The sequence below is a fragment of the Hyaloscypha bicolor genome, assembly GCF_002865645.1.
Source record: "Hyaloscypha bicolor E unplaced genomic scaffold K444scaffold_182, whole genome shotgun sequence".
In the NCBI taxonomy this organism is placed as follows: Eukaryota; Fungi; Ascomycota; class Leotiomycetes; order Helotiales; family Hyaloscyphaceae; genus Hyaloscypha; species Hyaloscypha bicolor.
The window spans coordinates 155,308-181,764 of NW_020194684.1; the positions used below are offsets into that span (position 1 = coordinate 155,308).

Here is a 26,457-nt window from a genome sequence, read left to right on the forward strand (position 1 = left end):
TAAATTAGCTAAAAATTAGGAAGAAGAATCGCGAGATTTATATTATATACTAGGTATATCTTAATAAACAAGTAATAATCTTATTCACACCTACAGAATCGGATATTTTATAAAACAGAATAAGCTAGTTTTATATAGGTTATTAATTAGTAATTAAGACGAGTTTAAATTTATTTTTTAGATATTAAAAATACTATTATAAATCTATGTAATAGTTTAACTTATCTAAGTTTTAATAATAGAAAACTAGAGCTTTTAAAAAGCTATAAATACTTATATAAAGGCTTTTTAAATATAAATTAATAAGAGAAGCAATTATTATAAAAGTATAAAGTAATTCTTAATACTAGTTCCTATTAAATATAATAAGGAAAGCTTGTACTAATACCTCTTATTAAAACCTTTATATATTAGTAAATATTAAAGAAAATAGTAAGATTTTAAAATAAAACTACCTATTAATTTCTATTATATTTCTAATATTTCAATTTATATCTTTATTATTTCTCTAAGTTAGTTTTATAGTAAAAAGAGCTAGTAAAAAAAGATATTTAGAGATAATAGAAGTAAACCAGAAATCCGTTATTACTAATTTCTTTATAGTTTAGTATTAAGTAGAAGTAATTCTAAGTAATAAAGAAATAAGTAATAAAGAAATATAAGTAATAAAGAAATATAAGTAATAAAGAAATATAAGTAATAAAGAAATATAAGTAATAAAGAAATATAAGTAATAATTAGTTTAATATATTAATTTCTTATAATACTATTATTAAGAAATATATAATAGTAAATCTCTTATTATTTTATTTAATATAAATACTACTATATTATAAAATAGCTCGTAATTAATATAATATATATTAATCTAGTTAATTAAGTATTTTAAGGTCGAAATTACTAAAATTATTCTTAAATAATTCCTAGAGATTATTATTAGTTAATTCCTTTATCTTATATTAAAATAGTTTAGTATTAAGATAGTTTAGAACTTTTTATTATTATAGGTAATAAGATTAATATTACTTTTCTATTTCTTTATTTATATGTATTTATTTTATAATTCCGTTATATTAAATCTTTAGGGCCAAGCTCTTCTTAATATATATATAGTTTATAATAAAAGAAGTTTAAAAATAAGATAATTCATAATAAGTTTATAGAAAGAGTTTAGTAATAAAAATATCTAGATATTCAGATATCTAATAGAGATACCAGATACCTAATTTAGATACCTGGTTTAGATATTTGGTTTAAATACTAGATATCTAGTTTAGATATCTGGTTTAGATATTAAATATTCAGATATTTAGAAATATTAAGAATATTAAAGTAAATATTTTATTTTTAAATATTTCGTTTATAATAAGAAATTTAGAAAGTAATATAATTCCGAGAGAATCTAAAGCTTTAAAGAGCTTTAAGAGTATATATATAATATATATTCTAGAAAGAGAATTCTATAAATATAGGTATTATATAAATAGAAAAAATAATTTCTAAAAAAGTAGTTTTAGGGCTAAAAGAAGTTAGTTTTAAAGAATAGTAAATAATTAAATAAATAAATAGTTAAATAGCTAATTACTTATTAATTAATAAGAACTAGAATCTTTTTCTTTTAGGCTATTAGATACTTTTTTATAAAATTAATAAATAATTTCCTCTTTTAATAAAATAGTTATTAGTTTTTAATAAAAGCTAGCTATTTTCTTATTTAGATTACCGGATGCTTTTTTATAGAGTTAATAAATAATTCTTTTCTTTAATATAAATTAGTTTAATTTTACTATAGGCTATTAGATATTTCTTTAGCTTAAAAGATTTTATTTTCTAATCTATATATATAAACTAATTAGTATTAGTTTACTAGTAATATATAATATTATTATATAAACGCGAAATACTATTTATATAAGATTAATAAAGTTATTATTTCTAGAAGTAGGAAATATAGTATTATAGTATTAATATATAATTCCTAAATCTGCTAAGCCTAATAAAGTCTAGTTTACTAGTTAAATTATTTATAAAATATAAGATTATATAACTATATCCCGTATTCTATATCCTATTATTTATATCTCGTATCTTATATCCCGTAATTATATATATAATTTCTAAAGAAATAGCTATACTAATAAATATATAAATAATATTTAAATATAGCTTATTATTTTTAGATAAATAATTAAATAAAAAAATAAAACTAGGCCCCAAAATATTATCTAAAATATTATCTAAAATATTATTATAATACTTAAAAAAATAACTAGTTCAAAAAGCTATTTTATTTATAAAATTTATATATAATAATTTAAAATATTAAATTTTATATAATATATCTTTTTATATATATTATAAATATTATTTTTAACTTTTATAAAATCCTAAAAATATAATTATAACAAAAATATTAGTTATATATAAGAGGCTAAAAACCTTTAAAATAAAATTAAAAAAATTTAAGAATTTATAGTATTATATATAAAATAATTAGAAAACCTATTATAATAAATATTAATTAGCTAAATACTATTTTAAAGAAACCTAAATAATATTATTAATAAGAAAACTTAAATTAAAATTTATAATTCTATTTAAAATCTTTAAATATATTAGTAATTTAATATATAAATTAGAACTATTAAATATATATAATTATTTATATTTAACTTTTTATATTTCTCTAAAGAATTTCCGGAATTAATAAATAATATTAAAGAATAAAAATAAGAAATAGAAGCTATTATTAATTATTAATAAAATAATAAAAATAAGAAATAATAATATTTAATTAAATAAAAAGCCTGGTCTAAAAATTATAATATCTAATTATTTACTTTTTCTACTTTTTCTAATTTTAAGAAATTTCTAAAATTATATAATTAAAATTATAATTTGAAATTCAAAATTATTTTTTAAAAACTTTTTAAAATTAAAAAGAATTCTAGACTATTAAAAAAAAGGCTATTTAAAAGAAAGAAAAAATTTAAATAACTAAAAAAAGATATAAAATAATAATAGAAATACTTTTCTCTTGAATTTTTATTATTTATAAAGGTTTTTTAGAATTTTATTAAGGCTTATAAAAATTACAATTAAATTATTAGAAAAAGATTTATTATAAATAAACTAGCTATAAATATTTTAAATAAATAAACTTTAATTCTTATAAATTCCAAATTTGTAAAATAAAAATACTAAATACTAGTCTTATTTAGAACTTAATAAAGAATTAGATAAAACTTTTCAAAATTTGCTTATTTTTTAATAAAATATAATTATATTATAATAATATTAGGATTAAAGATATTAAAAGAAATAAATAAAAAATTTATAATTATTATATATATTTTATAAAAAGCCCGAATTTCTAAAATGAAATCTCGAATAATTATAAGTATTATATTATTAGTATTTAAAATATTACTAATAGTTTATTTAAAAATCTTAATAATAAAATTAATACTTTAAAAATAAATTTTATAATATTTCTTTAAGGAATTAGTAAATATCTAAATATATTAGAAAAACTTATTTTTAGAATATTAATTTAAGTAATATTTTTATTAGCTTTATTAAAATAAAAATAAAAATTCCGAAACTTATTAGATTTCTTTAGTTTTCGAAAACCTAATTAATAGTATTATTTATATTAGTATAATATTATTTAGGCTATATTTTAAGTAATTTCTTAAAAGTTATAATAGTATTTTCTTAAAATTAATAATTTTCTAATAAGTAATAAGAAATTTGAAATTATATTAGCTTTAATAAATATTAAAGCTAAAGAATTTACTAATATATAAAATTTAAAACCCTTATTATAATAATTATAATTCTTTTTACTAGATAATAATTAGTTTCTCTTTTCTATTTACTTTATTTATAATTAGAAAAACCAAGTATTCTATAAAACCAAATATTTTATTAGCTTTTATTAGATATATTATTTTAGTCTATAAATATTAAAATCTATATACTTTAGTAATATAATTGAATTATTCTTTATTAACTAATATATTAATTCTTATAATTATTCTAGTATTATAAAATTAGTATTTTTCTATATTAAATTAACTAATCCTATATAGCTTTCTATATTAAAATTATTATATATCGGAAAAAGAAAGCTTAAATTCTTATATTCTAGTACTTTTATATCTTCCTAAACTATAATACTTTATATAGAAATTATTATTTCCTTATTAGATTTCTTTTTATTTTCTTAAACTAGCTTCTTAGAAGGAATTAGTTTCTTAAATTCTATAATTAGTAAAACTAAGCCCGGATATTCTTTATTTATTATTAATAATTCTTCTTTTATAATTAGAGCTTTATTAGATTCTTAAATTAGAGCTAGATTCTCTAATAATAAAAGCTTATTTATTTCCCGATATTTTTTAAATTAAAAAAGCCTTATTTTATTATTCTTTTTAGCTTAAATACCTCGCTTTAGTAAGTTCTTTCTAGCCTTATTCTTGATTTAAATAAGCTTCTTTCTCGCTTTCTAAAAGTTCTTAAATACCTCTTTTAAATTATGTTTTTTAATCTTAAATCTAAACTTATTAATTAATAGTATATTTCCTTTTTTATAAATACTTTATCTAGAGTTATTCTTATACTTATTTTTAATAAAAAGCTTAGCTTATAAATAGCTATATTTAAAGAATATTAAATAAGCCTTTTAAAAATAAATATTAATAGCTTTTATAGTTTCCTTAAAAATTAAACGAGAATTATCTAAAAACTTTATAGGATTATAATTACTAAACTTATAAATCTTTGAGGCTATATCTTATATATCTAAAAGTCTAAATAAAAATAAAATAGAAAGTTTAATTTTATTATTCTTTTTTTTAATTTTATTAATTAATCTTTTTTTCTTATTATAAAAACGGACCTTTTTAATACTAGCTTTATAATTTATAAGCTATATACTAGTATCTTTAAAAGAATTAATAATTATATTATATTAGAAGATTTATTAATAAATAGAAATTAAATCTTTAAAAAAAAAAGAAATAATAAAGTATTTAAAATTGAGGCCTTTAAATATAAATTAAATTATAAGCTTATAATAGTATTTCTAGAAATAAAAAATACTAATATTAAAAGATTATAAGATATATATTAAATAAGATAAATAATAAAATAGATAAATATTATTAAATCTCGCCTTTAATTAAAATTCGTCTATATTATAAAACTCGTAATTATTAAAAAGAAGTATTTTCTATAATTTATTTAGTCCCGTATAAATATATTAAATTAAGTAATTAAAATATAATAGAGCTATTTTATTATTAGTATAACTAGTTAGTATAGTAGCTATTTTCTCTTATCTAATAAGCTTTAGTATAATCCAATTTTCTATAATTTTCTATTTAGAAATAATAATGAAAAAAGAAAAATAATTACTTTTATTTACCCGAATAGCCTTAATAATAGTTATAGACCTTTAATTCTCAGGGCTTATTATATATATTTCCCTAATATCTAATAGTATTATAATATATTTCTTATTAGAATATTTAATTCAAGCTTCTAATTTATTTATATTAATAATATTTTTAGTTTTTATAATTTTATATTTATAGAAAGTAATATAATAATTATTAAATTATTATTTAATTTCTATTTCGGTATAGGAATAAAGTTATATATAAGTAATTAGCTTTGTTTTAATTATATAAAGAATCTTATAATTATATAACTAGTAAATAAATTATTATCTTAAAAGAAGTTATTAGAAAGAATTTTATTTCTAATAATAATTAGTTAAATTTAAGGCAAAGAAGCTAAAAATATATAGAATAAAGAAAAGTAATAACTAAAAGTATTATATTATATATTATTTCAAGTCCTTATTTTTATTATATATAATAGTATTATCTAATTACTTTCTTTTATATCTCATTTAGGATTTTACTATTTCTATTATATAAATTATATATATTATTTGCATTTTGCTTCTTATTCTTAAATTATAATATTACTTTCTTTAATATCTCTTTCTTAATATAATATATCCTAGTAAATAAAGCCAAGATTTCTAAAGAATTCTTTATAGCCTAGAGATATATAGTATTAAAGACTCGATTATAATTAGACTTGGTTTTATATAAGTAATAATAGTAATTAAGAAAGAATTATCTAATATAAGACGAATTAATAAAAGAGATTCCGGATATATTAGATAGAATATAGGATATTAATTATAATAAAGGAAGCCAAATATATAATAAAAAGTTGTATTTTTAGATATATTTTACTAGACTCGGATTTTCTCTAATAAAATATTCAATTTTATAGGATATTTAGTTTCTCTAACTATAAATAAAGTAATTAGAAAAAGAGACTAACTATTATTATAATATATAAAATAAAGAAATTAATAAGGAAATACTTGAAATATTTCAAGTATTTATTAATAATAAAAAAGAAATTATAAGATTATTTTTATATTTATTATAAGAATAAATAATAAAGCTAAATATTATAGAATTAATTAAAAAACATTTAAAAAAGACTTAAAAAAAGGCAAAAAAAGAAGCTAAAAAGTAAAAATAAAAAAAGTTATTATATATATAATTATTAGAAAAGAAAAGAGTATATAATAATATAAAGAGGTTCTTTTATAAAAATAAAATACTATTTAAATTAATTATTAGTCTTTATATTAGTTCTAATTAAAAATTAATATATACTTTTAGAAATCTATAAATAATCTCTAGAATCTCAGAAATATTTATATGAGTTTCTTATATAAATAGTTTATTAAATTCTTTTTATAAAGCTATTCAGATTATTCTAATATAAGATTTAATAAATAATATTAATTTTATAAAATAATATCTTAGTATTTTAAATTAAGGTAATTAAAATATTTAATTTCTAAATAAAATTATAATTATTAACTAGTTTTTATATTTGAAATATAATTATTATTTCTTTTTACTTATTTAGTTCTAATTTAATTAAATAATTTTTATATTTATTATTTAGATTATATTAATAAAATTACTTCTTAAAATATTAGAAGTTTATTTTAATTAAATATATAATTAATTAATTATTTTACTAAAATATATTAATAAATTTTAGAAATAAGATTCTAAAAAAGATTCTAAAAAGAAATATAGTTATAATATATATAAAGTTATATATAATTAAAGAATATATAATAAATCTCGAGTATTATAATTATATTACTATTTATATTATAAGCTTAAGCTTATAAATTACTAAATATATATATATTATTAGAAGCTCTTATTTAAAAGAGGCTTTTTTAAATCTTATAAAAGAAATAGAAATTGGTTTTATAACTTACTAATTTATTTTATTATCTTATTAATATAATTTATTATAAAAATATATATTTATTAATTATATATAATTTTAATAATAAAGAATAAAATATATTTATTATAAAAGTTATAATTTATTATAAAGAATATAAAAGATATTTCAAGCTATAAATTAACTAATTACCTTAAATATATATTTTAAGATTAAATTAATAAATATTTATAATATAATTTTTTTATTTTTTTTATTTTATTATATATCTTATATTTCTTATTCTTATAAATAGTATTTTTAAAATATTAAGCTATATTATTTTTAGGCAAATCTTTAAATATAAGATCTAAAGCCCGGTTTTATATATATTATTATATTAGAAATAAAAGAAGTTTAAAATATTAATTTTTTATTAAAATAAGAAAATAGCTTTCTTATATTTCTAGTTTAAGTATTACTTTAACTAGTTCGGGCTTATAATAAACTTTAAAGAAATATTAACTAGCTATTATTTTTAATATAAGATAATAAATATTATTAACTATAAGTTTATTTATAATAGCTTAAAAAGAAAATAATAGTCTTTATTAATATAAGTATTTATAATATTTAAATATTATTACTAATATTATTTAAAACTAGATTATATAATATAATTTGAACTTGGCTATATATAATACGAGTTTAGGGCTGCTTTATTAAAATTATTAATTGGCCGCCTTATATAAGCTCCGGGGCTAATTAATAATTTTATTCTAAACTTATTTCAAATAAGTTTGAAAATAAAGGAAATATATTATATAATAAAGGCTTTAGCTAAAATTATATAATTTAGTAAAGACTTTTAGCTAAGTATATAAATTAAATATAAACTTTTTATAGACTTTTTATAAATAATATAAAAAGGAAAATAGCTTATAAATATATAAAATTATTTATAAATAAATTAAAAACTAAATAAGACCTTATAATATTTCTAGAATCTATATTAGGAAATAAAAGAATATAAAGCCCTATTTATAAAATAACTTATAAGGCTACTATATTAAACTAGCTATAAAAAAAACTAGTAATTATAAATTTACTTTTATTACTTTAAATAACTAGCTTTATAACTTATTAATAATTATTATAAAGAATAAAGCAAATAGAAACTACTTATAGAAAAGTATAAAAAATAATTACTAATTTATAAACTAGAGCTTAATTCGTAAAATTATCTGTAATTAGTTATTAAAGTTATTATCTAGTAATTATACCCGAATTAAAAATCTCCTAAAGTTATAAATTAATATCTATAATCTATTATAAAGCCCTTTCTATAAATAGAGAGTTTATAAAAATATTACGAATATACTAATCTTGAATTATAGCTTAGAAAGAAGTAAATCTAGTAAATAGATATTTTATAAGATTTCTAGAAATAATTTAGTAATTTTAGGATTTGTTTTATTTATATTAATTAAATTTATTATAAAATATATCTATTTCTAGCTAGGAATTATATCTAGAATTATTTAGTTAAGCTTATAGACTATATTATTTAGGATTATTAGAATTACTTATTTATTAAAGATCTAGTAATTATATGAGGCCTATAAAAGTTATTCTTATAAATAAATATAATTAATTAGGTCTATAACTAACTAGATATATGAAATAAAAGGCGAGAATATAATCTATTTATTTAAAAACAAGTTATATAAAAAACTACTAATCTAGTTTATTATAAACCCGTATATTAATCTATAATAATAATTAATAAAATTATAATTAGATTTATATTTACTATAAATAAGCCTATATTATATTAGCTTATAAATTCTATAAAACTACTAGTAAAATCTAAATAAAGTTTTCTTTAAAAATTACAAGTATTTCTTTAAAAAAGAATTATTTATTATTAATTATAAATTAATTATTAGCTAATATATTACCTTAAAATAGTATTTATATTATATAAATATCTTATTTCAGATAATTAGATCTATAAATTATAAAAGAGTTTCGAGCTAGCTTGTTTTAGTAAGTATATTTATAAATAATTTATTAAGCTTAAATAGAATCCGAAATTAGAAATAAGATATATATTTATCCGGAAAAAAAAGAGCTATAATATTTATTAATATTATATATAAAACTACTTTACCTTAGCTATAATAATAATAATAAAAGGTTTTATAAAAAAAAACATTTTACTAGTACTATTCGGGTCTTATAAATAAAAGTAAATAGTTTATAAATTATTTATAATTACTATTATAATTATCTAAAAACAAGAATACTAATTTATATTTAACTAGACTTATATTATAATTACTAGTAATATCTTATAAATATAATTAATTTATAAATTAGCTATATAATAGCTTATAATTTAATTAAAAGTATTCTTAGATAAGGTAATATTTATAAGCATTTACTAGAGATTTATAAGACTAAAACTAAATAAAAAAAGGCTATAATTATAATAAAATTTAATTAAATATAATAGGAAATTATAATGAATTAAGACTCAATTTATATATTTAGCTAAAAGCCTTTATTAAGTTATATAATAAAGGGTAGGGCCTTTATTATATAATATATTCTTTTAGGTTAATAGAGTAATTATATATTATTTAAAGAGCTTAAATATTTTAGGAAATATAGTTCTGCTTTTTCTTATTTTCCTCTTTTTTTTCTTTTTAGAGAATTTTATTTAGTTAATTAAACTACTAGTTTTCTTTATATAAAGGCCTGGCCTATAATATTAGAATTCTTTCTTTTCTATTTTTACTAACTAAAAATAATATATATATAAAGCTAAAAATAAGAAATACCTGAATTTATATATAGAAAATAAAGCTCGAAATAAATAAAACTAGAAATAAACTCTATTTAAAACTATTTATAAAGCTAATACCTTAATAAGATTTTAGAATATATAAAAGCTAGTAATAAAAAGTATCTGAAATTATATATAGAAGCTAGAATACTAACTTAACTAGTTAATACCAGGAATTATTTAGGTTTTTCTAAGCCTGGCTTAAAAAAAGAAAACTATTAGATCTCTTTATTATATGAAAATTTAAGAGTAATATTTGTAATAATTAATTAGACAAATAAATAGCTATATAAAGCCAAAATAATAAATAAAGTCTTTAATAATTATAAGATGCTTTTATAATATAGTTCTAATAGCTATTAGAGCTAGCTATATAATAAGTAAACTCGATAGTAATTCTAGCTATATAAATTAATTTAATTAATAAATATATAATAATTCCGAATTTTTTATAAATATAAATATCTTTTTTATTTTATATATTTCCTTAATTCTCTTTTATAAAATAACTAAAAGCCTGCTTTTTAAACCCTAATAAGTTTAATAGAAATAACTTGGTCCTATATTTCTAGTTTAAAGAATTCTTATAGGTAAAGCTAGAAATTAATAGAAAAGTAATTAATAGGAAAAAAGAAAGAATTTAATATAAATTCGAATACTTGTCTAGAGAAATAATAAACCGAATATATCTATAGCTAGAATATATCCGGAAAAAAGAGAAGTTTATAATTAAAGAATTATTTAAATAAATAAATCTAGCCTTTTATAACTCTCGAAAATAATAGAAGGCCCTAGAGAAATTAAATCAAATTTAGTAAAAATTAATTTTTTTAGGCAAATTCTTAAGTAATTTTCATTATTTAATTCTAGAAATAAAAAAATAAAAATAGTAAAATAAAATTAAAAAAGAATATTTTAAAGCTACTATTATAACTAAGCTTATAAAAGAAATAATAGAAATAAAAGAAAAAGAGTTATATAAGCAATATTACTTCTAGTTATAAATAAATAATAATTAGCTAGCTAAAATTAAAAATATAAAAGCCTATTACCCGAACTAGTTAAATAAAAGGCCCAAAAGCCCTTTCCTATCTAGAGCTGCTTTATTTATTTAGCTAATAAAATAAAAGCCTATTATAAATAATATAAAATAGTAATTAAAAAGCGCTTCTAATTAGGCTTTCCGGAATAAAATTAATTAGTAAATAAGAAAAAAACTTTATTTTTAGTATAATTAAAATAATTATTTTATATATAATTATTAAATAAAGTTATATTCGAGTTTCTTTTTCTAAACTAGTAAATAAAGGAAAAGAAAAGAAAAGAAATAGCTAAAAATAAGAGTTAAAAATATAAAAATATTAAAAATAGCTCTAAAAAAAATAAAAGTAATTCGAGAAAAAAATACTAATATCTTAAATAAAAATAGTAATAGAAATAAAAAGAACTTAAGTTTATCTAATTCGGGAAAAGACTAGCTTTTAATAAAAATCGCTATTAGAAATATAAAGAAATAAAGTTAGATTAGTAAATTTAAAAGTAATTTTAAAAGAATATAATTAGGCCTTGTTTTCTTATATTAATAATAGTTAATAAAAAGTATTTTATATAAATTTTTATTAATACTAAATATATATTATATAAAATAATTAATTCTTGCTTTACTAATTAATATAATCTCTAATATATACTAATTGCTTTCAAATAAATAGAGGCTTTTAATAAAGTAATACTAGATATAATTAGAGAAATAATAATATTTAGTATAAATATTAATAGCTATTATAAATCTTATATTTTTCTTTATATAATTTCTAAGATTTCTGATTTAGATATAATCTTAAATATATAATAGCTTTATTTATAGAATATATAAATCTATAATTTAAAATTAAAGCTATTTTTTTTATTAGAAACCTTAATATAAAATAGAATAAGTAGGTTACTAACTCTTAGCCTATAAATAATAGACTCTATATAAGTTTTAGTAGCTTTATTCTTTTATCTAATAAAAAAGAATAAAAAAAGAAATATAGAAGTTTTCTTAACTAGTCTAGTAAATATTTAAAAAGCTCTAGCCCGGAAAAAGAGAACTAATTCTTATATAAAGCTTCCGGAATAGTATAAGAGTTTCTAAAAGGTATTTTGCTCGGTTAAAATAAAGAAGTTTTTATTTATTTGAGGCTAAGAAATTAATTATTAAATTAAATTAAAAGAAGTTAATAGAAAAGAACCTATTATACTATAGGGCATACTATATAATATATCCCGAAACGAGCTTCTAATACTATAGAAAACGCTTATAAAACTATTAGATAAAGAATTTATTTAAATAAGCTATTTTTTTATATAGAAATCTAATAAGAAATTACGATTTTATATAAACTACTAGGGCCTAAATAAGCTTATAAAGAAAAACTAGTATTTGCTTCTATTAATTTATAAAATTCTTTAGAATATTAAAAAAGCAAAATAGTTTATAAAGCTTAATATTATAATAGCTTTTTATAAGATTTATATTACTAAAGAAAATAAATAAAAAACGGTCTTTTATATAAAATATAGACTTTATAAATAGTTAGTAACTTTCTTTGGCCTAATAAATATCTCGAATATATTCCAGAAATATATTAATTAGATTTTTAGGAATTTCCTAAATAAGTTCTATTTTGCTTATATAAATAATATTCTGGTTTATTTATTAGAATTAAAAAAAGAATACCGCAAATATATATAAAAAGTTCTCTAATAACTTTAAAAAGCAGATTTATAGCTAGATATTAATAAATACGAATTTAAAATCAAATTAATAAAATATTTAAGGTTTATTATAAAGGCTAAAAAAGATATTTATATAGATCTAATAAAGATTAAAGCTATTTTAAGTTAGAAAGTCCCGAAATTAGTAAAAGATATACGGAATTTTCTAAAATTTACTAATTTTTACTAATATTTTATTTGAGAGTTTTTAGAGATTATTTAACTATTATTTAATCTTATATATAAGAATCGAGTATTCTTATAAATAAATAAAATAAAAGCTATTTTCCAAAAGCTTAAAAAAAATTATTTTGGCCCTAATACTAGTATAATTTAATTATAACTAAGAAATAATTCTTGAAATAAACTTTTCCAAATAAAATATAAATAATATTCTTATATAAGTTAATAAAAAGAAAATTTTATAATTCTATATCTTTTTCTTAAAAAAAAATAATTCTATAAAATATAATTATAAGATTTATAATAAGGAAATATTTATTATTATTTATTATTTAAAGAAATAGAATATAAAACTAAGAAATATTTATTAATTTAAAATTTAAATAAATTATAAAAATCTAATATATTTTATAATAATATAGAAACTTACTAAATAGTAAATAAAATAGTTTCTAATTCTTTTATAATATAATTTCAAAATCTTATATATTTTAGAGAAAAATAATAAATAAATATATTTTTAAGGTAAGAATAGAATTTTCCTAATAAAAAAGAAAATAACTATTATTAGTCTAGGATATTATAATTATTAAAGCTAGAAACTTTTAGTAATCTCTCTAAAAATATAGCTCTTATAATACTAATATAGGTAAGAAAACAGATTAAAAAGAAATCTATCTAGTTTTCTAAGCCTGGCTTAAAAAACCAAAAATAAAAAAGAAATATTTAGCCAGAAAACTAGTAGGATATAGAGGCCTAACTTATAGATATAAATTAGTAAAGAAATAGAAGAAAGAAAACGGGATTTCTTTTAAAATAAAAGATTTTCCTAAATCGGGTTTAAGAAGCCAAGAATAAAATAAGAGTTATAATAGTAATAAATAAATAAAATAATAAATAAAAGATAATATCTAAAATATATTACAAAAGCTTTAGTATAATACCCAAGAGAAAAACAAGCTATATTAGGCTATAATTAAAATAATATAAAAAGAAAAATAAATATTTCTAACTAATTTAAAAATTAAAGTATTAATAGAGAAATACTTATTATTCTAATTAAAATAACTTCTTTTCTGAAAATAATAATAGATTTCTAATTTAGAAAAGCTTTATATAAAGCTAATTTAATAGACCTATAACTCGATCTAATATAATTACTTAAAACGAAATATTATAAGTATTCTTCTTATATAATAATTTTTCTAGCTAAATATATTAAAATAAATATATTAGTTTATATAGAATTATAATACTTATAAGAGAAATAAAATATAAAGAAATTATTATTAGAGATTTCTAAAGCCTTTTTTTATCCTAAATTAAATCTAATAAAAGATCTTAATTAATTTTATAATAAAACTTTTATTAAATAAAGAATATATTAATATAATAGTTATTATAAACTATTTAGAGAAAAAAGTAATACTCGAGGCTATAGTAAATATTATAGTAAAAATAGTAATAAAATAATTTATAAAAATTTATTATTACTAATATAGGCTTTTAAGAATAATAATTTCTAATTAAAAAAGTAATTTATAAAAATACTATAAACTAGGATATATAAACTATTAGGTATTACTTATTAACTATCTATAATATATTATTCTAAGATAAATAAGTTTATAGAAAAAATAAATTAAATAATTGAAATCTTTTTCTATATTTTTATAAATTATAATTAAATAAATTAGGTAATTCTTTTACTATATACTAAACTAGTAATTAATAACTAGAATGCCTTATTTATAGAAATTAGTCTATTCTTTCTATCTTATAAATACTATATTAAGCTAATATAACTTTAGGATAAAGTTAATAAAAAAGGCAAAGAACTATTACTTATTTAAATAGTAAATAATATTATATATAAGCTATAATAGTAATGGCCTAATAACTTTAAAAAGAAGTAATAAACTAGAAAAGAGACTAGGCTCCGGAATTTAAAGTTAGAGATAAAGTTTGGCTTAATCTCTAGAATATTTAAATAAATAGGCTAACTAAAAAGCTTAATATAAAATATACTAAGTATATAGTAATTAAAATAGTAAAGAGCTATAGTTTTTGACTTAATATTTCTCTAGAAATATATAATATATTTTATAGTAAGCTTCTTTAGCTAGCTATAATAGACCCGCTATTAAGCTAGTTCTAAGATAACTTATAATTATAATTATAACTTATAAGTAATAAAAAGTATAAAATCAAACGGACCCTTAATAAGAAATATATAAAACATAATTAGGGGCTCTTAAAAAAGCTATTTATAAAATGGAAGAGTTATATATACTTTATATAGGAACTATACTCTGTACTTAAGGAGACTATAGTATTAGAAGCTTGGGAAGAGGTTATTTAGCAAAAAGAAATATTACCTATATACTTGCAGGGCCGGTATTTACGGATAAGAAAGGGGATAATATAACGGGTCGAGACCTAATTTATATGCTCGGCTAGAAGCCTTCGCCAAGTCATATAATAAAGGCCGGGGCCTTTGTCATGTGATACGCCCCCTTGGGTTAACGGAGCAATTACGCGTTACTCAGGAAGCTCGGACACTTCAGGGAATACGGTTCCGCTTCTCCCCGTTTTTCTCTTTCTTTTCTCCTTAGAGAATTCTATTCAATTAATCGAACCACCAGTCTTCTTTGCACAAAGGCCTGGCCCGTGACAACTAGTTCTTGGGAAATCCGGGAAAGACTATTATGGCTATTATTTCTGCGGTAGTGCTTCTGGCAGCTATTGGAGCGATGCTTTGGTTTAAGTTACGGAAGAGGGCACAATAGTTGGCCCAGCAAATAACCGATATTGAGGTTCTACTAGATGAGAATGCAAGGCCTTCTCTAGATCGCGCAATTAATAATATATATGCAGAAAGCGACGCGATTGAAATAGTAGGGGTAGATGATATATTACCGGTGGATAATACACTTTGCAGGGGTAGGAACAAGAATCAAAAACGCAGTGTTGAGAAGGAAGTCTGAAGAGGAAGAGTCAAAATGTGTTTCTTGGATGCCCGCCTTGCTGAGGACTGCCCTACCGCCTCCTGGAACCACGCAGCCTCCGAGATATATAAGAAGACAAGTGAGAGTCAACCCAACAAGATCGTCAAGAGTCGTGCGGAAGATGGAAAAGAGTAGCCTCTGGTATATGTCGTCGCCAGAGCTGCCGAGAGAAATCGACAAAGATGAAGAAAAAGAGAAAAGGTTCCCGAAAGAGCAGGAGGTATTCTGTAGCGGTAGAAACGTAAATCTGTACTTTTCCACGATGCAATCTCAACTCCCACTCAAGTCTTCACTTCGACAAGAAAAAGTTGACAAGCTCCTCATCTACACAACCGCGTTGGCCTTCCCCTCTTATAAGCTCATCTCGCGGCACCGATAGCGTGTGAACGTACAATCAAAAGACCCATTGCCATCCTTGTCAACTTCTTCCATCATAATCTGCAGTCGGGTCCAGTTTAGTGAAATGGAACAGGATCACGTGACGTGCCAAATCTTCTGGCGTGTTGGCAATTGGTGCCTAAGGCTACTAGTGGCAATTCAGCTATGCAGGGGCATTCAGCTATACAGGGGCATTCAGCTATGCAAGGGTGTTTAGCTATGCAGGGCATTTAGCTAAACATGGGTTTTCAGTGGTAATAGGGGCCATTTGGACATGTATAAGTATAGGCCTTAGATTACTGCAAAATGGACAGTCGTCTGAGAACCATTGCACGTGACTTTTGCTTTGAATTCTCAACATGGCGAAGCGCAGATGGAAGGGTCGTCTTAATCCAGGGGGTCCGATTTAACTCCCTTATGCCATTCTAATTATAGGAATCGAGCAGGGAGCAAAATTAGAACCCAACTAATTCGAGGGAAGGTGCATCGGGTGTCTGCGGTCATTCAGAAGCTGTGCTTTGGTCTCTCGAACCGACAGCTCGGGAGATCACTATGCAAAGACGAAGATCTTGTTCCAAGTATCGAGAGCATCTTAGAGACCACGAGACCAGCACCAGCTAGGGTGTAGGTAGTTTGCGCAAACCAAGTAATTTGTGCAAACTAAATAGCGTGTACGAACGAAGTGGTGTGCACAAACCAGGTAGTTTGTGCACATGACTACGGGGCATGAGCGGCTATGTTCGGCATCAGACAGGTGGAGTGATAGAGGTGTTATTTATGTTGTACCTTACGATGCTGGCTTTGAATTGCCCCGACGGTACGGAGCGAGGAACTATTGAGAAGTTGTTTTGGAAGCAGGTTACCAGGTTGAGAAGGTATGACGAAGAAGAAAATACCACGTGCCGTTGAAGTAGAAACAAACGAGAACATCTTGGGTGGGCAAGAGAAGGAATCTCATACGCTCATGATTATCATTAGCTTCATGGCTCGACACTTGTCATTCGATACGTATTGAAACGAATAGACAACTATCCAAAAGATAAAATATAAACACCGCCCACCCCCACCCTCCATTGAACACTTAGCCAAGAACGCCCATCACCGCCTCCGAAAACCCAAAATAAAAATATCCTATAAACAGCATATACACCAAACGCTATACGGAAGTTTCCTTAACCTCAGGCTGCTTCGCCATCGCATCATCCGAGTCGCCCGAGCTGCCACTGCCGAACCTGGCTGTCCCTTCACCTTGCTCCGCGGCCACGAACGGGTCTGTCGGCGCCTTTGCTATCTCTTGGGCTTCCCCGTCTTTCTTCTTGAAATTACCGACTAGCCAATTATCGCGCATCCATCTGAAGACGAACTGTATACCGCTATCCCTCCAAAAATTCGGGGGGTTTTTGTTGGGGCCTGCCTTCTTCCTCTTACTCTCCCCTCCAGCAGGCGGCGGCGGTGGATATCGGAAGAAGGCTTGAAGGGGGTTCAAAACGATATTCAAGACGGCTCCGATGTAGTTCAAGATGGCTCCGATGTAGACGGCCAGAGTGTAGGTGAAGAAGGAAATTATGAAGATGGCGCCGATGAACCACGAGCGACCGTGGTCAGCCATACTGGGAAAGTAAAGCACGTTCTGCTCCTTCGGTATAGCAAATATTGCCTACGATGAGATGTAAGTAGTGATTTCGTGTTGATAATTTGAGTAAGTAAACTCACAGCCATCAACGCTATAGGTAAGTACCCGATGGTTAAGTAGGTCAGTCTCTGAACTGTTCCGTTTTGAGAGATCCCCGTACGACTGTCTCTCATTGTCAAAATATCAGAGGTCTGGTATCATTTTGGTCAGCAACTGCATTTAATAGATAATAATCTGAAGCTCACGGCGTCCTTGTTGCGTGTATTCAACTCGATCCTTCGATCTAGTTGAACACTGACAGCAGTTAGCTGTACCAAGCTGTCCTCAAACTTTGAGAGGTAATCCTGACACATCCCCTCAAGTCTTACACTACGCTGCCCCGGGCCCTGTAGAGGTTAGCTGGTATCCATAGAATTGAACCTTTAGAAACTCACAGCCTTAATCTGCGCCATGAGCTCTTCCTTTGCTTTGAGAAGGCTGGAGACCGTCGCATTTAGGCTGTTCTGCAGTTTGTAAAGCGCGTCCAAAGTCCAGACTCCGAGTTCGTACTTCTGAGGGTAGTCATCTACCGTCTTCGTGAACGTGCCCTATTGATGGTCAGCTCAATCGCAGTACGAAATTACTTCAATCGAGATAAATATTGGACTCACGTCAAGTGGTAAGAGAGAAGAGAGTGCTTTGATAGCAACTTCATACTGTCCTGTAAGCTCCTCACACATGTTACCCAGTAGCAAAAAGAAGACCAGGCATCTTGCCGTCTGAGGCTGGTGGATAAACTTCTGCCACACTTTCCTGGCTTTTGTTGCGAGAAGCCGCATTTTCTTGGGGTTGATAAACTCGGCCACGACGGTGCATTTGCTGAAATCGCCAAAGGAGTTTGTTGAAAGAACGATGGACGCTACCTCGGGTTTGAAAAATGTGCGTTCATTGACCTCCTTCACCTGATCCCAGACTTGCCTCAAATTCGTTGGGAGGTAAAAGTCGTCAGCGGAGTTTTGTTTTTCGGTGTCGATTTCTTTTTTAGTTCTGTCGATGTCATCCTTATCATGCACTTGCCAACTTCTCAAAGTAATGCTCGCGACCCACGTATCTCCCGTCTGGCAAGAGAATCGAGAGAAATTGAGAATGTCGCGTATGTGATCGCCAAGACAAGCGGCTGATTCGGGGTGTATCACATAGACCAACAACTCGAGAATCTTTTGCGGTATTTTAACTGGCGTGTCCTTCTGCCGCAAGGGGATCACGGTGCTGGTTTGACAAGTTAGTCAAGTATAGAATGTCAATGGGGTACTGAGCTGTTATTACTGAAATCGATGCTGGACTTCTTAGTCGACCAGCTAAGAGTAAATGGTCAGCATATATCAATACATAAATATCAGGACAACATCGAATTGCTTACATTGTCATATAGCGCCCATACAAGGAGGTCCTTGGAATGTTTGATTTTTTCCTGCCTTTTTTTTTCGTCCTTGCACTCTGTCCATTCGTTATATTGATGATCCTTGATTTCCCAAGTAAATTCCTGGTTGTCCTTTTCATGTCTAATAGCCTTGATGTCAAAGAGAAAGAGAAGTTTCTTTGTCTCCCCTTTGTCGGCGAAAATGTCCTCAATATCTTCCTTCCCGAAGTCCCTGCGATCTCGTCTCAATTTGTCTGGGCGATGTAGTACCTTCTCATCGAGCGACAAAGGCATTGGACGTTTGCCCAAGACTGCATACTTGTACAATTCAGGCGTATCTTCGAGGGAATTGGTAAAGCTGTCCGGGTGGTATGTGAGTGGTGGACGGAACGATTTCCAAGTAAACCGTTCGAAAGCATCGAGTTGGCCTTTGATTATGCCTCCCAGATGTATGACTTCTTGTATTACTCGCTTCTCGTGGTCCATCGAATATTGTGACCACTTTGCAAGAGTTTGCGGCCATTCTGATTTAGCATGATCTGTTGGAGATGGCAGGGAAGAATCATCGCCAGCTGAGGCTTTTTCTGCCTCTGATGTAATCTTGGAAGCCAACTCCATGGACTTTTGAAGTATAATGATCAGAGTTGTTGCCACAACGGGCGTGGCCTCTGAGCGAAGCCAGCCTTTGCGGTATTTGGCATGCGCCCGCTCCCAACAGGGTATCAAGGTTCCTTCCGCGTTCAAAAAGGTGCAGATATTCTTTCGAAATTCTTCTGACTCAGAATGCGTGTGTTCGGTCTCTTCTTCCTTCGTCAGCGCTACAAGGCGACTGTGGTGACATAGTGCGTGGATTTCCCACGGACCAGACGTAGATTCCTCCACATTTTTCGGTAACCACCCAGGGTTGAGGGTTCGTGTGAAGTCTCGTCCTTTGACGCGTTTCATAGAAAGCGAAGCAACAACGCCAGGATCTGTGGGCCGGAGTTTTTCGAGGTGCAGCTCATGTGATATGAAGGAGAGCCTGTCAAATATTTCGTCATCTGCCACATATGGCTCCCGGGATGATAACTTCGCCGATGAAACCATTTTAGCTGCATTTGCCAACCTGCGTACCTTTGCATCAAGGCTAGGTCCTTTCCACGACTTGTCTAGAACACCATTTTCGCAAAGCTTCAGAAGCGAACCGTAGTGGTACCACTGAAGCAGTTGCACCTTGTCTCTGTCGGCCGTTGTAAAAGTCCACTCGTCGGGAGGAAGACGGTGAGGTCCGAGTAGAATTGAGTTGGCGCCCTTCTTTCCACGCAGCTGACCTGCCCAGTCAAACGTCCAACCTGGATCATCGTCGTGAAAGTAGTTCCAAACATACCATATTGTCATCATGACATAATAGTAGTTTGATTCCCCGGCAACACGATGATCTGGCATCATAGGTGTATTGGCGTTTCCAATCAATGGGGGCTCGAGCAATGCCTTGGCGAGGTAGCGAACAATATTCTCGACGGAGGTTTTGATGAGCTTCATTTGGGACTCCTCAATGGACTCTGTTTGCTGTGTCTTCTGTGTTTGTTCTGGTTGTTGTGGTTGCTTTGAGTGCCCCGTTTTCTCCGTTTTCTCTGTTTCTTTCGTTTCGCCTTTATCTGAAGTTTCACTCGGTTTTGTGTTGTGAATGTAAGACAAAAGCTTGTGGACTCTGATCAGGAATCGAATCTTCCAGCTATTGGTAGGGGTTAGCAAGCATCCTTCTCTCTTCGCTTTAAAGCAAGTTCAGGGCAGGAGACTTACAACATCGCTTTCAAATCGACATTTGCTTTGACAAAGAGGTTGCTCACAAGTGCTGAATATTTTTTGGGACTGATCCCAGTGATCTCGACCTCGTTATGGTCTTCGCTATCGTCGCTGAAGGTGGCAGGGATCATGTCGACTTGCAAGATCTTTTCAAGAGATCGACCGATCATATTGAATTCAGCAAGATCCAGAACAGGTTCGGATCCGGAGCCGTAAGTGTGACGATCGAGAAATATTCGCTCCCACATGGCAGCTGTCGCCTTTTGGCCCAAAGGATTGACGCCAATGTGGTCGTAGAACTTTTGTGGAGTCGGTGGTACCTCAGGCCAAGTACCACTCCCCGTTGCCTCGCCTTCGAATAAGCGAATGGCTGCTACAAAAGTGGCGGATCTGGGTGGCTTGCGTTGACCGAATGGGGGTGGTTTGTCCTCCGATTCGGGTTTTAATTTACCCACGGCGTTGTAGGCTGTAAGACCAGTTGTTTCTGGGCCGTTATCCGCTTCCCAGAGTGACTTGACCAATTCCAGCTGCTTATACTCTCCTGGCACAGATGGATCAAATTGATAGATCTGAGCTTCCAAGCCCCGACCCCCTTTATCCTCCACTAATTCACCCTTATCATTCTCCTTATCCTTATTTTTGACCCAGTAAGTCATTCTCATGGTGGTCTCCTGGTCTTTAAGGGTATCGATGACTTTCTCTTCTTGTTCGCCGTCGTCTTTAGGATCGGCACCCTGGAGCTTCTTTCTCCTCTGGCGGTAAGACGGAATCCTGGAAGTTCTACTAGCCCCAAGTACCAGGTCATGCTCGCCGTCATTGAATGACTGAAACCCTGATCGCAGTGTAATTAGCAATTATTCCATAAAAATTGTCCGCAGAGAATTGAGAAGTTGTCTTGGGGGGAGGATGAAGAGATTGCTTAAAATAGAAATGGGGATCTTTCGCCAACTACTTACAGACAGGGCCGCCCATTGTGAGGACAATCTGGCTGTCAGCTGGAAAGGACAATTCGAAGTCATTGTTTTCGGAAGGGCGCAACTCCTCAATGCGCAAGATCTGGTAGAATATGTCGCCCAAAGCGCATGAAAACATCTGGCATGTCCCCACAGGTTTGCCCTTGGGTGCAGCCTCCTGTTCAGGCGTATCCTTCTCTGCCACCCCTTGTTCTGTCGAATTTCTTCCCGAAGGTATTTTCGGTGCATGCTGCCGGGTGCCACTACCCTCATTCACTCTGGTGCCAGTTTGTCCAGGGAAAATGTTCTGCGAATGCTGCGTCGCTCCAGTTTCATCATTCCCTCTAGTACCAGTCGCCCCGGAAGGTGTGTTCTGTGCCTGCTGCTGCGTACCACTTTCCTCATTCCCACCGGCGGTGGTCTCCTCATCATCCGAGTCCGGTGCTTCTGGAATTGTATCCATCGGTGTGCTGCTCCGTTTCGACTCGCGTTCTTTCCACTTTGCAATTTCGATGGCTTCCTGGTATGGATGCAGTTCGAGATAATACTCGGTGACTGGCCAGCGGTAGTTGAAACAGCCCCGGTCGATCATCCTTCCCAGCGCAAAACTCGATCCATTACTGATACCCGACTTCTTCGTTGACTCGGTCTGCGCCAATAATTCATTCGGTGTGATTTTCCTGCCAGCAGCGTCGTATGCGTAGGGAAACCTCGTCACCTCGAGCCCAAAAGTGGATGGACCGCCGAAATCGATTTGCGAGCGAGACAGAGATGCATAGAGCGAGGTAGCAAAATGGCCTCTCACCATGATCAAGCCTGTGTCCTTGGAGGGCTTCGACAAGTATAGAAGCTCGCCTCCATGGTTGCTGCATCCGGCGAGGCCCTCGTCGCCCCATTCGAAGGAGCAATATGGCAGATGCGAATATTGAGAGTAACTCGTGTAAGACGGTCCTAGCCGCGAAAATGAGATATTCAATTCATGGTGAAGTGAAGATGGAGCATTTATGAAGCTTACCTCGGCAAGCACGATTTAACCATCTGAAATCCTCAATAATATCTGGGCTCTGCAGGGGGTTCTCCCGAGAGTTGGCCATTGTGGAGAGAGTACTTTGGCTGCTTTGACTACTTGGCGCGACTTGGAGTCACTTGGCGCTGGCCAAACATTGAAGGGACTCGGGACCTGTGGGCAGACTTGTGGGCAGACTTGCGGGCAGACTTGGCTCTGGATGGCTGCTTAAGAGCTGGAGATTGTCTGGGGACACCTAGAACCCAGCCTTGGGGTCTGGGGAAGTGCACGAGTCCCGCAAGCTCCCCAGCTTCAAAGCTTCGAGCAGCCCGCAGAGCCTCAAGCAGGCCATCTGTTTATCGGAAGGCTTGGATTGGACTCGACATCCCCAGCTGAATTTTTTTTTTTGGCACACTCGTGTAATATTCCTCGTTTCGGCAGAAATGGGCAACACAGCTGAAGCCACAGCGCTTCAACCAGGCTGTGTAACACACTCGCCCCCAATCAAACCAGACTTCACCCCAGCTATCAAAGGCGGCTTGAACACGATTTACCCGTATCGGGGCAACCTGTCTCTAGCGAATACTGCATCAACCTGGCGTACCAAGGCATGCAGCAGCGGGAGAATCGATCCAACCAGGGATTCGGGGCCCCAAAGGTTCATGAGTCAGGCCGATTTGACACAAAGCCCAATTACTAATAGTCGGACTTGCGCGACGTCAAGTCCGACTATTATTATGCAAAACAATGCACACATTGGATCAATGAGTGGCGGGTGTGTCTCCGTGTATCTCCGCTCGGACCGTCCCATCTTCACCCTTCCACCCCTCAAGGCTCGAGAAGATAAGTGAGGAGGAAGCCGCGTGGGGTGCTGCTTCAATCTAATTCGTTGTTCGAAATGGTTGTCTAATTTACAAAGCCGCCTGTTTTCATTCGCTGTATATAAATAAACAGGGGTAGAAGAGATCGGGATCGGGATCAGGTGAGGTTGAGGTTGAGGTCAAAATGAGCGTGATTTGGATAGGATTAGCGTTCGTAATGTTACATGCCTCGTTCCTTAAGAGCAGTAAAATCAGGCTTCTTGGCTATAAAAGCAATCTCAAACGTTCTGCAATCCACCAACGCTTCTTAGTATTACAGGTGGGCTTGTGAGAACAGCCAGTTCGGGATGCATCGAGTGAGCGCCCCAACGAGAGAAATAGCCCATTGACGGCCTGTCAATGGGACGACGTGGAATACCTGGCCTCCGACGAAGATGATCATGATCTGAAGCCCAATCATAGTCGAGCTGACCGACATGAACAGCCAGTTTCTGAAGACACCATCAAAAACGTTAAACGTGTCATCGTACTGCCGGCAGCTGTAAACGCGGAGTTAGATAGCTGCTCCAAATCTACTATGAGTCAGAAATCTAAAAGAAAGTTCATATACTTATACATGTTGAATATCTGCATCCAGACGTACGTGTTGAAAACAAGGGTGCTGATCTCCTCGGATCTGTAGGAACATATGTGATTTCCAGCGAAACACAGCACCAACGTAACGGCTGTCTGGTAGATCGACTGTACGATGATTGTCTTCCACATAGTGATAGTGATCAAGACCAGTGCGCAAGTGGTAGCACGACACTCTCATTTGGAAAGTGATATTGCCTCTTCTTTGATTTCGAAGCCCTTCGGACCTTGTTGTCTAGGATTGCTTTCAACCGGGTTGAAATGCAACTGAGCTCCCCGTTAACGCTTAACCGGAACGTCTAACTAGTCTGGTAGGGTCCATTTGTAGTAGAGCCTGCCGTGTGTTCGAGGCACGTGGAAGCTGCCGTGGAGGAAGGAGAAGAGATTGCACAAGTAGCAAGCACTCTTGCTAGAGCATATGAATCTCGGTCGCTAATAGCGTGGATGAAGCTCGTAAAAGAAGAGGAGCTGTATCTCAGCGTGGACCTTCTAGGGTGATTCCTTGAGAGAGGCGGGCATCTGGATCTGGAAGGGCTCCACCTGAAATACGCGGTACGTACTATCCCTCGCAGCACAAATAAGCTCGAAGGTAGCAGAGTAATAGGCGCCCAGCTTGCCAATTGCTTCTGGCAGGTACTGCTTCAAGGTTAGTTCTAGTATCGAGCTCTGAAGAGCTGCCCTAAGAATGGCCAGGGGGATTTCGTAGGCCTGTTTAATAATCTCTCTAACCACCTCGTATACTGCGGCTGTCTCCGCATAGAGGTCCGATATGCCTTCTAGCTCGGTAAATAGGACATGCAGCCAGCCTCCGCTCTGCTCTTTGTCAACCCTAACCTGGCCTTAACGGACTTGTCGTTAATCGCCTCGAATAATTGAGTAATAAAGGCTGGTTTTCCAGTAGTCTTCCAGGTCTCTCTATACCGTAATCGTAGTCGTGACAGGATCCGATATAGGTCTAGAACAACGACCTGTTACCTGTCGAAAGAGAGCCTCGGTACCCTCGGCTTTCGAATTCTCTAAAAGGCAAATCAGTTAGATTTCGGAACTTGGTACGGATATTGACCTTGCCGTATAGCTTGCTCTAAGATTTTCGCAAGTGTTATAAACTCTCGTATAATTGCCGAGAGATCCCTATCGTTTAATGCTATCCGGATCGTGATTTCTTCTCTATTACGTGCTCTTTAATACAGACGGCCATGACCTTCAGGCTTTTATCCGAAGTGGCTAATAGAAATGCCAGGTTGCTCGCAATCTCCTTCTCTCGTGAGATACTCAGATAGCGTATTTGGTCTAGCTTAGGGACGGCAAGGTTCTCGCTTGGTACCTCAGGGAGCTTATCTAGCTTTCGGAGATGGCTAATTATTTGCTATAGTTATAGGCGGGTGATTGCACCTCCCCATATCGTTGCTTCTATAATCCTCTTTTCTTCGTGACCTGCCTTATTGCCATCCCAGGACATGGTTAGGTCGTAGTAGGTATGATACGGGCGGTTGCGAAAAGGTGAGGCAGCTGGAGAGAGGTACGAGGAGGGGTCGAGGTGGTCGCAAAAGCGTTATTGAGGAGAGGGGGATGGAGCTATAGGCGAGTAATTTATAATAGCAAAGGCGTGCTAGGTGCTACTCGAATCTCAGTAAATTATAGCAAAGATAATATTAAGGCTCGGAAGAGGCTGCGATATTACCTGATAGATATATTGCAAGCTTTTGAGTCAAATGCCTATTCCCGACTCTGATTGTCTTTTCCTCAAGATTCAGCAGAAGAGA

The 26,457-nt window shown here is 29.3% G+C and overlaps 3 protein-coding genes across 3 annotated transcripts; all 3 read right to left on the reverse strand.

Moving 5' to 3' along the window:
* Window positions 1-17,496: 17,496 nt before the first annotated feature.
* K444DRAFT_221860 (uncharacterized protein) lies at window positions 17,497-18,716 on the reverse strand. The gene is made up of 4 exons (XM_024871149.1): window positions 18,532-18,716; window positions 18,343-18,483; window positions 18,178-18,288; window positions 17,497-18,121 (listed from the first exon to the last, which is right to left on the reverse strand). The coding sequence occupies exons 1-4, from the start codon at window positions 18,547-18,549 to the stop codon at window positions 17,621-17,623; spliced, it is 771 nt and encodes a 256-aa protein (XP_024727849.1). The 5' UTR covers window positions 18,550-18,716; the 3' UTR covers window positions 17,497-17,620.
* Window positions 18,717-24,374: 5,658 nt separating this feature from the next.
* K444DRAFT_545815 (calcium ATPase) lies at window positions 24,375-24,826 on the reverse strand (the record flags this gene model as incomplete). The annotated part of the gene is made up of 2 exons (XM_024876170.1): window positions 24,375-24,600; window positions 24,672-24,826. The coding sequence occupies 2 exons, from the start codon at window positions 24,824-24,826 to the stop codon at window positions 24,375-24,377; spliced, it is 381 nt and encodes a 126-aa protein (XP_024727850.1).
* A 357-nt stretch (window positions 24,827-25,183) lies between these two features.
* K444DRAFT_544996 (uncharacterized protein) lies at window positions 25,184-25,495 on the reverse strand (the record flags this gene model as incomplete). Its single annotated transcript, XM_024876098.1, has 1 exon — window positions 25,184-25,495. A coding segment is annotated over one exon (312 nt), but the record flags the coding sequence as incomplete, so codon positions are not given.
* Between the last annotated feature and the right edge of the window lie 962 nt (window positions 25,496-26,457).